General features: G+C 40.8%; 1 protein-coding gene across 1 annotated transcript in view; it reads right to left on the bottom strand.

Annotated features, from left to right (window-relative positions):
• The window catches only part of ccdc88b (coiled-coil and HOOK domain protein 88B), a 75,507-nt gene that overhangs the window by 30,355 nt on the left and 31,981 nt on the right, over positions 1–13,171 (bottom strand). Inside the window, exons 15-19 of the mRNA XM_033644034.2 lie at positions 10,172–10,864; positions 8,402–8,581; positions 4,488–4,828; positions 4,157–4,316; positions 802–1,188 (exon numbers count right to left, since the gene is read on the bottom strand). Coding sequence (XP_033499925.2) covers positions 802–1,188; positions 4,157–4,316; positions 4,488–4,828; positions 8,402–8,581; positions 10,172–10,864 — 1,761 coding nt within the window. The remainder of the gene's footprint in view (positions 1–801; positions 1,189–4,156; positions 4,317–4,487; positions 4,829–8,401; positions 8,582–10,171; positions 10,865–13,171) is intronic.

Raw genomic sequence — 13,171 nt, 5'->3', positions numbered from 1 at the left:
AACTGATATTATTGTTTCGGTGGAGCTTTTTTTTTTACATGGATTAAAAAATATGTTTTGTTGCAGCCTCTGTCCACAACAGTACATTGCTTAGCTTTAGTGTTAGTACTCCTATGCTTCTGCAAAGTGGGGTAATGCCGACAGACATCTACCGTAGATAATACACTGACCATGAGCACCAAATACAACCCCACTTCAAAATTCAAAACTGTCCCTTTAAGGACATTTTGCCGATAACACTTCTGAACTTTACTTTAACTTCTAATAGAGTATTTTTTTACGTTGTTGTACTGGTGCTACAGGTGCTAGTGCCTCGCTTCATCCATCCTAATCTAAAACTTTAAATCCTGACAGCTTTAATGCAGCACCATACCCACCGAGCAATGCGTTGAATGAAATTCCCGACCTTGGCGGCACTGGAGCTGCCCCTTACAGCTTGATGTTAGAGTTTATGTGTGTGTGTATGTGTGTGTGTGTTTGAGAGAAAGAGAAAAAGTAAGAGCTGGAGCAAGAGAGCAGCAGACGAGATAAGGAAGATTAACAGTAGCCGAGGTGACATTATAAAAACTGATGAGCAGAGATAAAGCGGTAGTCCTGGAAATAAAGTGCTGCACTCGTGGAAGTGGCGGCCTACTGTGAGTTGATAGTCGTCAAGCATCCCTAGAGCAAGAGCTTCAACATAATATAGATCATCTTCATCACACAGGAGTTGCACCGAACCAGACAGACATCCCACAAAATGAGATTCAAAGGCTGCTACACACATCAGTCACAGAAATATATTCAAACACAGATACACACCTCTCTTTCCAGCTCTATCAACCTGTCACTCAGCTGCCTCTCCGTCTCTCCTGTGGCATAATCATGGGTCACTGAAAGGTCATGACCTTTGCCAGCTGCGGGGGATTGATCCAGATGTGACGTCTCCTGGGTTTGCATCTGACAAATGTGCATTTTGCTTGAGGAGTCCGAATTTGAATTAGACATAGCATCCAATTCCGCACTTCTCTTTTGGAGAAGAGAGTCGCTTTTCTTAAGGCTCTGGGAGAGCGACTCTATTCTCTCCTGTGATTGGCTGAGAGAATCAGTTGTTGTCTTTAGTTCAGCCTCGGCTTTTTGTAGTTTCTGGTTCAGACGTTGGACTTCAGTGGACAGCTTCTGGGAATGAGCCTGCTCGTTGGATAGATCCTGATTGGAGAGAGATGAGAAGCAATGCAGCGTTCAGAGATTATAATGTGTGGAAAATAAAACTGTGATCTTCATAAGACAAATCAAAAGCTCAAATTTAGACTATAGATTAGTTAGAAAAGTTTATTGGTCTTTACTGTACGTTCTCAAGTGGACCAAACTTCATATGATCACTTCAATCCTATACTATAGCCCAATTCTCTGCTGCATTCTAATTCCATACAGTACGTACAGTCTACTAATGTTTACAGCACACTAAGTTAGCAGATAGTAGACAAGAAATGAATGTATGCTAGCAGGAAAACATTCAGTGCAGTGACAGTTCAACAAAAGTAAAGCTGAACCTTTTTCCCCAGATTTTGGTTGTGTCAGAAATCATTTATTCATTCACTACTCACTTCTCTACTCACTATCTAGGGAGTCCTATGTACAGGACCATATAGAGTTCACATATAAAATGTTAAAAAACATTTGCACATCACTTTGGTCATTTTCTCTGTGTCATTAATGACATGATTGGTGTCTCACAATTAAAACGTGCCACATCAACGTTGGCTGAGCGACCATCCACACTAAATACCAGGCCACCAGGAAGTGCTCCTGGCTTTGAAGCCAACAGCTGAATCCAAATGTCCACCTTCTGGACTTGCAGACTGAGCCCTCGGGTGCTTAAGCTGTACGTAGTGTGACATATTCACCATCATCACATAAAGTCTGCAAGAGCAGAGACTGCAAGCATCTGATAGACAGGCCTCAACACTGTTTTACTCGCTGCTTTGGAAACATTCAACTATCGCTGCTGTCATATTCATGTGATATAAGTTGATGAACAGTGCCGACTCATCTGTCCCTGCAGAAAACAAGATGTGACTGAACAAAAATGTAGGCTATTAAAACATCTCTTTATCACAGGCTACACACGTTCAAAAACAGAAGTGTTTGTAAATAAGGACTATAACTCAATAAATTGAGTATAACTTATATTAAAAGATCTTCTTTTGTATTTTTCTGCCAATTTTTTAGCCTATTTCACACAATTAAATGCATTTTCATTCTCTCTACAACCTAAACTTCAACATATCTCTGTATCATGATGTGGTTGAATATTATTTTTGGCCTATGCAATTCAAGTAGCATTTTAAATTGCTGTTTTTTTCGGCGGGTTAAAAAAAAACACAATGTCACATTCGTATGGCATTAAATTGTGGGCTATTGAATTAGTGAAGTCTGCCAAAGCCTGCACCCCAAGCCGACTCTCTGGAAGTCTGCAGAAAGTCCGCATGAGGCCCCTTGTGGACTGGATGAATTGTTGATTTGGAGCCCTAAGCACTCCCACACTTCCCGGGAAGTCCACAAGTCTGCAAGTGTGGTGAAGTCCGGACATTTGGATTCAGCTAATTTTACATTGTGGCCAAAATGTGGAATTACAACCTCCGGGTCCATCAAATGATGCCACTGGGCCCAAAAGACTTTTCCTGAAGACTTAAATTGTGAAAGAGACGTCTGTAAATCAGTGGATATATTTTTTGAGTGTCACAACTCTACAAAATGACTCGTTTTACTTTGGGATTTGATGCATTAAGTCTGATAACATTTCCACAGTCTAGAAGAGCTGTATGACTGAATCACTTTATCCCCATTCAAGTCAGTGAAGGCTGCTTGGCTCCCAAAAGTCAGTAGTGTGTCTGCTCTATGGGCCGAATGATGCAGAAAATCCAGGAGGGTGAACATTTTTGGCTTCAAGCGCTACTGAGCAACTTTCATAGAGATGAATGAGGCTTCAACTCCAATGCTGTATCCAGTTCTCTTTATGCATCTGTGATGAATACCGATATGCATTTTGTGATAAATAGCCTACATGATATTATGCTGAGCATATTCTCCAAAATTAATAAATATAAAGTGGCCGTTTGTGTTGTAATGCGCTGCCCTGCTCACATTAAAAATATTTTCTTTGCACAACTCATAGATTTTACTTATGTCTGTCGTCATGAGGACAAACAAACTATGCTCCTATCGAAAATACTTCTTAATAAAACTTTGTATAAACTGCCCTTATAGCTCTGTGGAAATGCCACCCAATATCAATGTGTCATTGTTTGTTCTTTGAAACTGAATTACAGATTTAGGGAAGACTGGGATGTGCTGCTCTTTTTACACCAGCAAGGCATTGTCTCCAGCACAAAGCATGATGGTATATAGTGCTTGGTTTGTGACCATTGGTTGTACACTACTTTTGTCAATGCATTGTGGGATACTTTGATTCCACTATGTAGGATAAAATAATTCTCACTTACATATGTTCACTGTATAGTGGACTATATCGTGAATACAGCGCGAAATCAGACACAGCCTTCATTGAGTTTTCTTTTTAGTTTTTTGGTGGGTTTTTTAAGTGTGGAGTGAACTGAGCTTTTGGACATTTACTATTCATCATCGTTTTGCGTCATCACTGACACACTGACAGATGTACGGTTGCGCAACAGTGCACATTGCATTCTGGCACTGTTAGCAGAAACTAGTGTATTCGTTCCATTGAGAGAATTCTTGAGGACACTACACAGTGCATAAATTTCACACTCAGGGAAAGACACTTCCAGCCTGTGAGCAGCGTCTCTGCTTCCCATGTGAATTGCATTGTGGGATGGCAATGTCCATCAACAACACACTGAAAAATCCGGCAAATTTGGTATGCAAATTACATTCTTTGAGCATACTAAATTTTGAATCTCCTCCAGTATGAGCTCACTGAATTATTATGCAGAACAGACACAGAAACAGAATACAATGGACTATTAGTACGATGACTAAGGACAGATCTCTGCTTATAAAGGAAATTTCTGCTGTCTCGAAAGGTGAGAAAGCTGAGTGTGGGTGACTTTACGTTGTGCTACATCCCTGCAGTCAGTGACTGAACTACCATATCTATCACACACACACACACACACACAGAGTCATGCACACACACCTGGGACAGTGAGCTAATCTTGGCCTGAGCATCTGCGTACTGCTCCAGCAGCTGCTGTTTACCCTCCTCCATGCTGCTTAATCGAGTGCTGAGCTCCTTCTCCAGGTCCTGCAGCCGAATGCAGAGCTCCTTCGATTCAGACAGCTGCTGACACACACATCTGCACAAACACAGAGCAGCAGCACAGGTCAGACACAGGTTGAATGAAGATAGAGTTGACATAAAAATAAATGCATGGTGCAGCCAAGTAGCTCTCTCTGATGCCTTGTAAAGTTAATTGCATTCCTCAGCTTGTGATCAGGGTTAAGTGTGTGAACAGGAGTGTGTGTACCTGTGTTCAGCGTCCAGAGCCCGAGCTCTCTGGTTGCTGTGCTCCAGGGCGAGGGTCGTGCTCTCCAGCTGCTGCCTCAGCCTCGCTGCCTCCCTCTCTCTCTGTCTCCCCTCCTTCCGCTGGCCGTCCAGCTCCGACTGACACACCTCCTTCTCCTGCTCCAGCCTGGACGCCTCCAGCAGCGCCTGGTCTCGTGCCCGGGCCAGAGATTCGGCCTCCACGGTGGCCTCGCGGAGCTCTGCCTCCAGCTCCTCCTCCCGGCGGCGAGAAGTCTCCAGACTCCGACCTTGTCGTTCCACCTCTGCCCTGAGAGTCTGTGTGGTGAGCTCTAACTGGTCGCTCTGGCAGAAGAGACAAGATGGATGAGTAATGGTCTTCGATTCCTACTGGCCACCTCAGATGAGACACATCTTTTAATGCCCACAAGGAAAACAAGTTTGATTGCCCACGCACAGCAGCAAATAACCAAAACACACAAATTTAGACAGGACACTTAAGACAGCATATGAAAAACATGCTCCATTACTGTAGCTCAAGACACTTAATTAAAAGACTGTGTTCATCAAACTAAAGGCCAACAAAAAGAGATGCACCTACAAACGAGACAAATAAAATAGGCAATAAATGAGAAGCAAAACCTTAGAAATATGTTGAAAATACTTTAAACTTAACCCAAAAATATGTTATTTAAAAGTTTCCCAGCTTAGGGCACAAAAGATCTTCTAAATTGTTCCGTGGAGCATCTTGGCATCCGTAACGGTTCACTCGACACACTTTTTAAACTTTTCAAACTGCAGTATGGTTTGGACTCTCCTCCTGGTTCTTTTTTATGTAACTTGTGGAAATTTTTAGTCAGGAATTACTGAAGGGTGCCCTGTGGAGTTTATCTATTTATTTATTTATTTATCTATTTATTTGGAGCAGACCATGTTTTGCTCATCTCATGCACAGTTGTGGAGGAAATATTCAGATCGCTTCCTGAGGTAAAAGTGCAATTCTGTTGTGCAAAAATATTTCACTGTACTGTACATAGGTATTAAGTACCTCACGACTTAAAGAGACAGTTCACTCCAAAATCAAAAATACATATTTTTCTTCTTACCTGTAGTGCTGTTTATCAATCTAGATTGTTTTGACATGAGTTGCTGATTGTTAAAGAGATGAATCAAAATCACTTGCATGTTCTCATGGACGAGGCTCGTGCTTGTGACAACGCGAGATGTAAATATTAAAGGCCTCCTCCTCGGCTGAGCTGTAATGTTAGCTAGCTCAGTGGTGCCAGGTGAGCTAGCGGTAGATGCACACTTCCTTCTGCACAGTGATACAGTTGGCGGGTGTAGTTTGGTAGAAAGGAAATAGCTCCTACATGAAACTGCCCACAACAAGGTCTGTGGATTATCTTGAGTAACCGGGTCATGACTCCTGGAAAGAGACATTGCTGCTGAGTTTTTTTAAATGTATTTTTGGCACTTTGAGCACCACAAGCTGAGTGCCATCTAGTTCCATTATATTGGAGAGAAGGCAGACATCTCTACAGCTGATATGTCCAACACTTGGTAACTCACACAAAAATAATCTAGACTGATAAATAGCACTACAGGTAAGAGGAAAAATATGTATTTTTGATTTGGGGTGAGCTGTCCCTTGACAGTTAATATTAGGATTAGGTTTAGATAAAGGTAAAAACATATGCAGTGGTGGACAAAATATTCAAGTAATTTAAATGGTTACATTTTGTGATTTGGGAATATTGTTTGATGCTATTGTAACTAAATATAGCACCAGGACCATAGAAAAACACAAGGAAATGTTTCAGCAAAGGCCTCATGTGACCCAGGATCATCCCCGTTGTTTTGTTCTCAACAGGTAAGTAGAAAAATACGTAATAATAATAATACATTATACTTATATTGCGCATTTCAAGGCACTCAAAGACACTTTACAATTTCAGGGACAAAACAAAAAAGACAGACAAGCAAGAGAGCAAATAAGGGATGTTTTTTGGGTGACCTGTCTCTTTAGGTATTGAGGTGAGATTCCAGCTATTCCGCTGATCTACAGGTGTCGGAAACTCAGCAATGTGCCAAGAAAGGCAGTAAAGAATAAGAGTGCAAGCTTGTAAATGTGGATGCAAACAATTCAGATTTCTATATGTTATAAAAATCAGCTTTACTAAAGGTATTTAAGGAAGAAAATGAATTCCTCACTGTTGTTAGAGCTGAAGGATTCACACAATGTGTTTGGTGAATGACACTGAATGTGATCATACCTCCCCAGGGGAACCTTAAATGCTCCTTTAAGGAGCCGTTTCCTCCAGACTTAGAATCACATCGCATTAATTAATGCAAATTAAATCAATCTTTGCACCATATTTCTGCATGAATGGATCAATGAAATTACCAAATCAATACTACATTGTTGGTTATGTTTCAGCGCAGAGTAATTCAGTAAATCCAAACAACAACAACAACAACAAGGAAGCAAAGGGTAGAAAGAAGATGCAGATGAGTTGTAATTTCCTATTTGGGTTTTATTCACCCCTACAGCTGAAAGAAGTAGAGTGCATTTCATGTTTCATTTAACACAGACTGTTATAGTCTCCATTAATCTGAGTCTTTTCTTCTCATCCTGGTGGTCAGAATACAAAGTCTAACTCAAACATGACTGGAAGCTCTTTTGTTTCAGGAATTAAATCATCGAGCATTGAAATGAACATATTTTAGTGCTGACTGTGTGGATGTACATTAATTTACACATTAACCAAAATGATAGCACAGTACTTCCTCTACTGTAACATTCAGACAGTGGATTGTTGTTTTAGTGTTGAGAAATTTAAGGAATAATCCACTGTTTTTCAAAGGTATCTACATCTGTATGACCTGATTTCATGGGATCATATAGGTGGATGGTGTCACAGCTGAAACACATTCATTTCTAACATGCTCATTCACACTGAATTGGATATTGTAGAAACATGTCTGAATATATTTTCTCAGCCAACACCGAGTGTACTAAGAGATAAGTACAGCTCTATTTATGTTAGTAGATTTTTAAATACAACAAGCACAATAAAGAGTTGATCTTCTCTTTATGAAAAGAGGGCGGATAGTACAGTCAAATATTACAACATCAGAAGGAGGATTATGTACGACTCTCTCTGAATGGGAGGTATTCATGAAACCCTTTTATGGTATTTCTTTAATGCTGACTTAGCACTGCTTTTCCACTTAGCTTGCAATTTCTGTGATGCCTTGCAATTTTACTGCAAATAGCACATTAAACACATTATTCTGAATCACTTTTTTTCTTTCAGGAAATCTCAAAGACTTCCACACCCCTGCGACAGAGAATCTGAAAACAGAGATTCTTGGTTCGGTTTTTCCTTGAACCTTCTAGGGAAAAGCACCAAATAAGTTGTGTCAAAAGCTGTGATCTCTCCTCTGAGCGTGGATGAGTTCCTTGTCAATATGTGAACATCTCAGATCAAAACAGACTCGCTCTCACAATGCTGGGTGTATAAAAACATGTTGTTTCGCTCTCAGCTTGAATCATCTGTTTCACTTCATGCTGTCAAATTCACCTCCTGCTGAACACTTTCTGCATGCAATAATGTAATTACATTTCAGATATAAATGCAAAACAAAACACATTTATTTGGCAAACAGAGCCCCTGTCTAATGTTATGTATTTAATGTAACTAGGTATAGAGATTATTGAACAATAAAAATTGAATAATTACTGGGAGGTTGTGTTACATCACAAAACTCTTTTATATTTGGTTTGTTCATGTCTCTTCCCTGCCCCTCGTCCATCTCCCCTGAAGTAAAATGACATCTGCCATGGTTGTGACAATGTTTAGTGTCACAGCTGCATCATGTGTGTGTGTGTGTGTGTGTGCATGTGTACTCTCTAACCTTGCGCTGGGCGGTGCGTAGGGCATCCATGGTGCTGCGTAGCGTGTCCCTGTCTCTCTCCAGTGCGGCCCGCTCTCCCTCCAGGGTGGCGATGACCGTGGTCTGCATTCTGTGGAGCTCCGCTTGGCTCCGCAGGCGGCACAGCTCCTCCTCCATGACCAAACCCTCCGACTGAAGAACCTGCAAGGACAACAGGAGGATACTGAGCTGGGGAACTATCTATCTATTCATACAGACACCTGATTATATGTACATATTGGAAATAAACACTCAGCAAACATTTTAATACTCACTTGACGGGTGAGGCTTTAACTTATGGGTCACACAGTTTTCTTTAGTTATTTAGAGACGAACTTGTGTAAAACTTTCATAACAAGGTAACTTGGAGCTTATTATGGAGAAATGAGGAGTGTGTTCAGTCTATAAGCTTCCAATTTATTAACTTCAGTAAACTGCGAGCAGAACCTAAAGAGTCTTTTGACAGCAGGTCAGCTGAACATTCAAACATCTAAAATCTGTCCACAGGCAGGTGTTCAGCAATCACGGAGCAACCTCAAGGGCTGAAATCTGAAGCCAACATGGAAGTGCTAAAAACTGCAGTTCCTCGAATGGCCACTTGAGGCTGGCTCCTGAAGTCAGTCACAGACCACCATGTTAAAATACCCAACTTTACAGCACAAATAAACATGTTTACAGCCTGGTACAAAAACATGGTTTAGGTCTCTACAGCTAATATAAGTCACCCGTTTACATTTTTTTAAGGCTTGAAGTTATGCATAATTAAGGGAGTGGTCACTTTGAGTGACAGGCTGTCTGCCGATAGTGTCCTCGGCTTCTCTATTCACCCCTTGCTCCTCCAAAGCTCCAGCCTCTCACCCAGGTTTGATCATTTCTGGGTGCAAAAAGTCAAGATGGCAATGGCCAACACGCCGTACTCGAAACTTCAAAACGGTAGTCCACAAACCAACGGGGGATGTGAATAGTCCTATATAAAGAAAATAGTTAACAGAAATGTGTTTCTGAAAACATCTGAGGGGAGAGTTAAGCCATGCAGCTGCTGAATCCGTCCTCATTTTAGATGAATAACATTTCAGTTAGTAAAAAAGTTTTTTTGTGAGTTTCCATATGCGGTGAGTCATGCTGGATGCCCCTAATTTGCACACTGGAGCCTAAATTCAACTTGATGCAAATGATTAGTGGACGCCCCGTCTCTGGAAACACAACACAGGGCTATCAGAATGCATTACATGGCTGCTTACACGGACAATGAATTGTAGAGATGGGAATGATGAATCCTGTGGACAAGTACCATTAGAGTCTACAGCTACGCTAGCAGCTCTGTGTGACTGTACCTTGGCACAGCAAGCATGTTAACTTGCTCAAAATGACAATGCTGACATGCTGCTATCTAGCAGGTATAATGTTCACCATGTTCCATCTTACTTCAGCATCTTAGCAGACTAACAGTTGCTAATTTGAGCTAAACTTAGAGCACAGCTAAAGGCTGATAAGAATGTCATTTGTTTTGCAGTTTTTTTGGTCATAAATAAAATAAAAATGTCTGCTGATGGTGCTAGATGAAAAATGAAGGGAGCACCAATGTTATTAAAGTTCATCATTTAGGAACAATGTCTGTACAAATTCTTGTTCCAATTCATTTGCTCAGTTTTGAGATATTTTAGGGAATAAGTGGAAATCCACACATCCATGATGTAGATATCTCTATTAGCACATTTTCTTCCATCCATCCATCCATCCATCCATCCATACCTCTATCTGCCTGCGGGCATCTCCCAGACTCTCTGCAGCTTTCTTCAGACGCTGCAGCTCGGCCTCCAGGACCACCAGCCTCTGCTCAGCCTCCCATGTCTTCCTACTCTGCTCCCCCAGCTTGGAGCGCAGGTCCTGGGCCACCGTCGCCTGTCTGTCAGCCTCCTCCTGGGCCTCCTGGAGCCGGTTTGTCAGAAGCTCCACATCAGGACCAGACAGGGAACAAACAACCTGGTCTACAGCTGTTGTCTCCGTATTATCTTCTACATGTTTTTGGTGATTTTGGATCTCTGTTGTTTCTGCAGTCTGTTCTTGATTTATCTGTGTTTCTTTCTCCTTCTTCTCTTTGTCTTTCTGGCCTCCCTCTGCCTCTCCTCTCCTCTTGGACTCGACCTCCTCATCACATGGTTCTCCTTTTTCCCCTTCAACATGGAGAATTTCTTCCCCAACTCCTGCTTCCCTATGGGTCCCAATGACTTCTTCTCTTCTTTCCCTCACCCCCATCACTTTCACCCTTCCTTCCCCCTCTCCCCTGCAGGATTCAGAGCCCTGGACTCCTCTCTCCACCTCCTCCTCTCTGTCAGGCTTCTTCACTCCCTCCTCCTTCGTCTTTTCCTCTAGGTGTTGCAGTTTGGTCACCAGTTGTTCCAGGTGCTGCTTCAAAGTGGCATTTTCATTCTTCAAGTTTTGAAACTGAAAAGTATAATGAAAGTTAGATTTAAATTCTTTTACAGCTTTGAATCTCTTTATGCTTCTTTTGGTTCATGTATCGAACATGACTAATCTTGAATGCATTGTGAGGAAGATGACTGAAACCACTTAATTCTTACTCCAAATGCATCCACATACAATACAAGGAAGTAAAAAAAAAGTAAGGAGAAAAAGACAAAAGAAGCATAAATGCCGACAGAACAATTAGAGATTGATTTAAATGACTTTTGTTTTGTTATAAAAATAGTACACAAAGGCACAAATAACCAAAGAAAACTCAGTGCAGCCTGAAAAGAAGGACGGGCTGCAGCCATCATATATAATAGTACAATAAAGAGAATATATGAAATACAATGTAAAAAGAAAATGATTTCTACTGCATTCATACATCTGAGCCACTGCACCGTTGCGATCAAAAGTTATCAGTGTTTCTCAGTGATGTGTAGATTCATCTGTTTTACACTTCAATACAGCTGACACAGCTTCTGTAGATGTTTGTGTGCGAGTTATATCCGATACTCACACTATTTTTATAGGAAGTAGAGTATGAACTGGTGGTTCAAACAGCCTCTGAGTTATTTTTATATTATACTCTGTGTGACATTAATAGGGCTGCAATCATTTAATATATTGATTATTTTAATTATAATTAATCCTTTTATCGTTATAGAATATCAGCAAATGTGAGTCAGAGTTATCAGAGCCAAAAGAGATGTCTTCACACATGTATTCATTGCAGAATGATATGACAGAGTGACAAGTGGCAAATGTTAACATTTAAAATTGACTGATTAAAAGTACGATAAATATTGCAAGGGTTGGTCAATAAATTACATCACATGGACATCATTTATTGCTCATTTGAAGTGGGACAATGTAGTCCCCCAAACTGAATGTCTGATACACTTTGATATCAGACATTTTGGTGCTGTAATTTTTGATTTGACATAATAGCAATATGTTGTACTGGTGTGTGTCTACAGCTGTCTGTATGCTATGTATTGACTGTCACTTTTTTCTTGATCACTCCTTGAGAGTTGCACTTTACCAGACACTGTGTTTCTTACTGTCATTTTGTGTACTTTACTGGTCACTGTGCCCAGAACACATACCATATTTATTATTTTTAGCTTATTCTAGCCTATTTAGTATAATTATTAATGGGAGTCAGCTGGCAGTCTTGTTGACTTGGTGTGTGCTAGCATACTGCTCGGTAACTGCTGTCTGTGTGCTTACTTGTATTGTCTCCATGTTATGTACTGTCTTACCATGTTTTTATGTGTGTGTTTTTGTGCCTCTATGCCGCTGCAACCTAATTTGCCCTTTGGGACATTAGTAATAAAACTGAACTGAACTGAACTGTGTATGCATATACATACTGTTATGCAGTATAATATAGAGCATGTTTTTTTATTGTATTTAATTTAATTTTGTCATGTTGGTTGTAATATCAGGCTGCATATTCTGGTGTTTTTGGTCCTGATGTGGGTGGAGGAGTCGTAGAGTCATTAAGTATATGTTGACAAATCAGTTAAACAGACTGATAATAAGTGAATGACTAATTATTTCAGCATTCAATTTAACTAGTTTACTGCACAAAACGATCATATGCCTATGATTACTAAGTACTTAGTGTCAAAGATGATATAAGCTTTTATTTTCTTACTCCTTAGACAATCCTATCTGCATATAGTTACTTAAAGGGACAGTTCACACAAAATCCATCCATCCATCTTTTGTAAATGTTTATCCTCTTAAGGGTTGCTGGGGGGCTGGAGCCAATCCCAGCTAACAGTGGGCTGGAGGCAGCATACAACCTGGACAGGCTGCCAGACTATCATATAGACAGACATTAATGCTCACAGTCATGCCTACAGGCATTTTAAAGTCACCAATTAACTGAACCAGCATGTCCTTGGACTCTGGGAGGGTGCCGGAGCACCCGGAGAAAACCTATGCTAACACAGAGAAAACACACATAAGGGCAATGCCTCTTTCCAGAGGGCAGAAGCAAGGGTGCATCTACTCATGGACGAGAGGTTCATGCTCATGACAGCATGGCATGTAAACATTCATCCTCAGCTGAGCTGTAACATTAGCTAGCTCAGTGGTGCTAGGTAAGCTAGCAGTAGATGCATGCTTCATTCTGTTATGATTGGTGGATGTAGTTCAGTAGAAAGAAAATAGTTCCTACATGAAACTGCTCACAACCAGGTCTGTGGATTATCTTGAGTTACCAGGTCATTATTTCTGGAAGGAGACATTGCTGCTGTTTTTCAAATGTATTTT

This window comes from Epinephelus lanceolatus, chromosome 7, assembly GCF_041903045.1.
Source record: "Epinephelus lanceolatus isolate andai-2023 chromosome 7, ASM4190304v1, whole genome shotgun sequence".
NCBI lineage: Eukaryota > Metazoa > Chordata > Actinopteri > Perciformes > Serranidae > Epinephelus > Epinephelus lanceolatus.
This window is presented reverse-complemented; position numbering and strand designations above follow the sequence as displayed.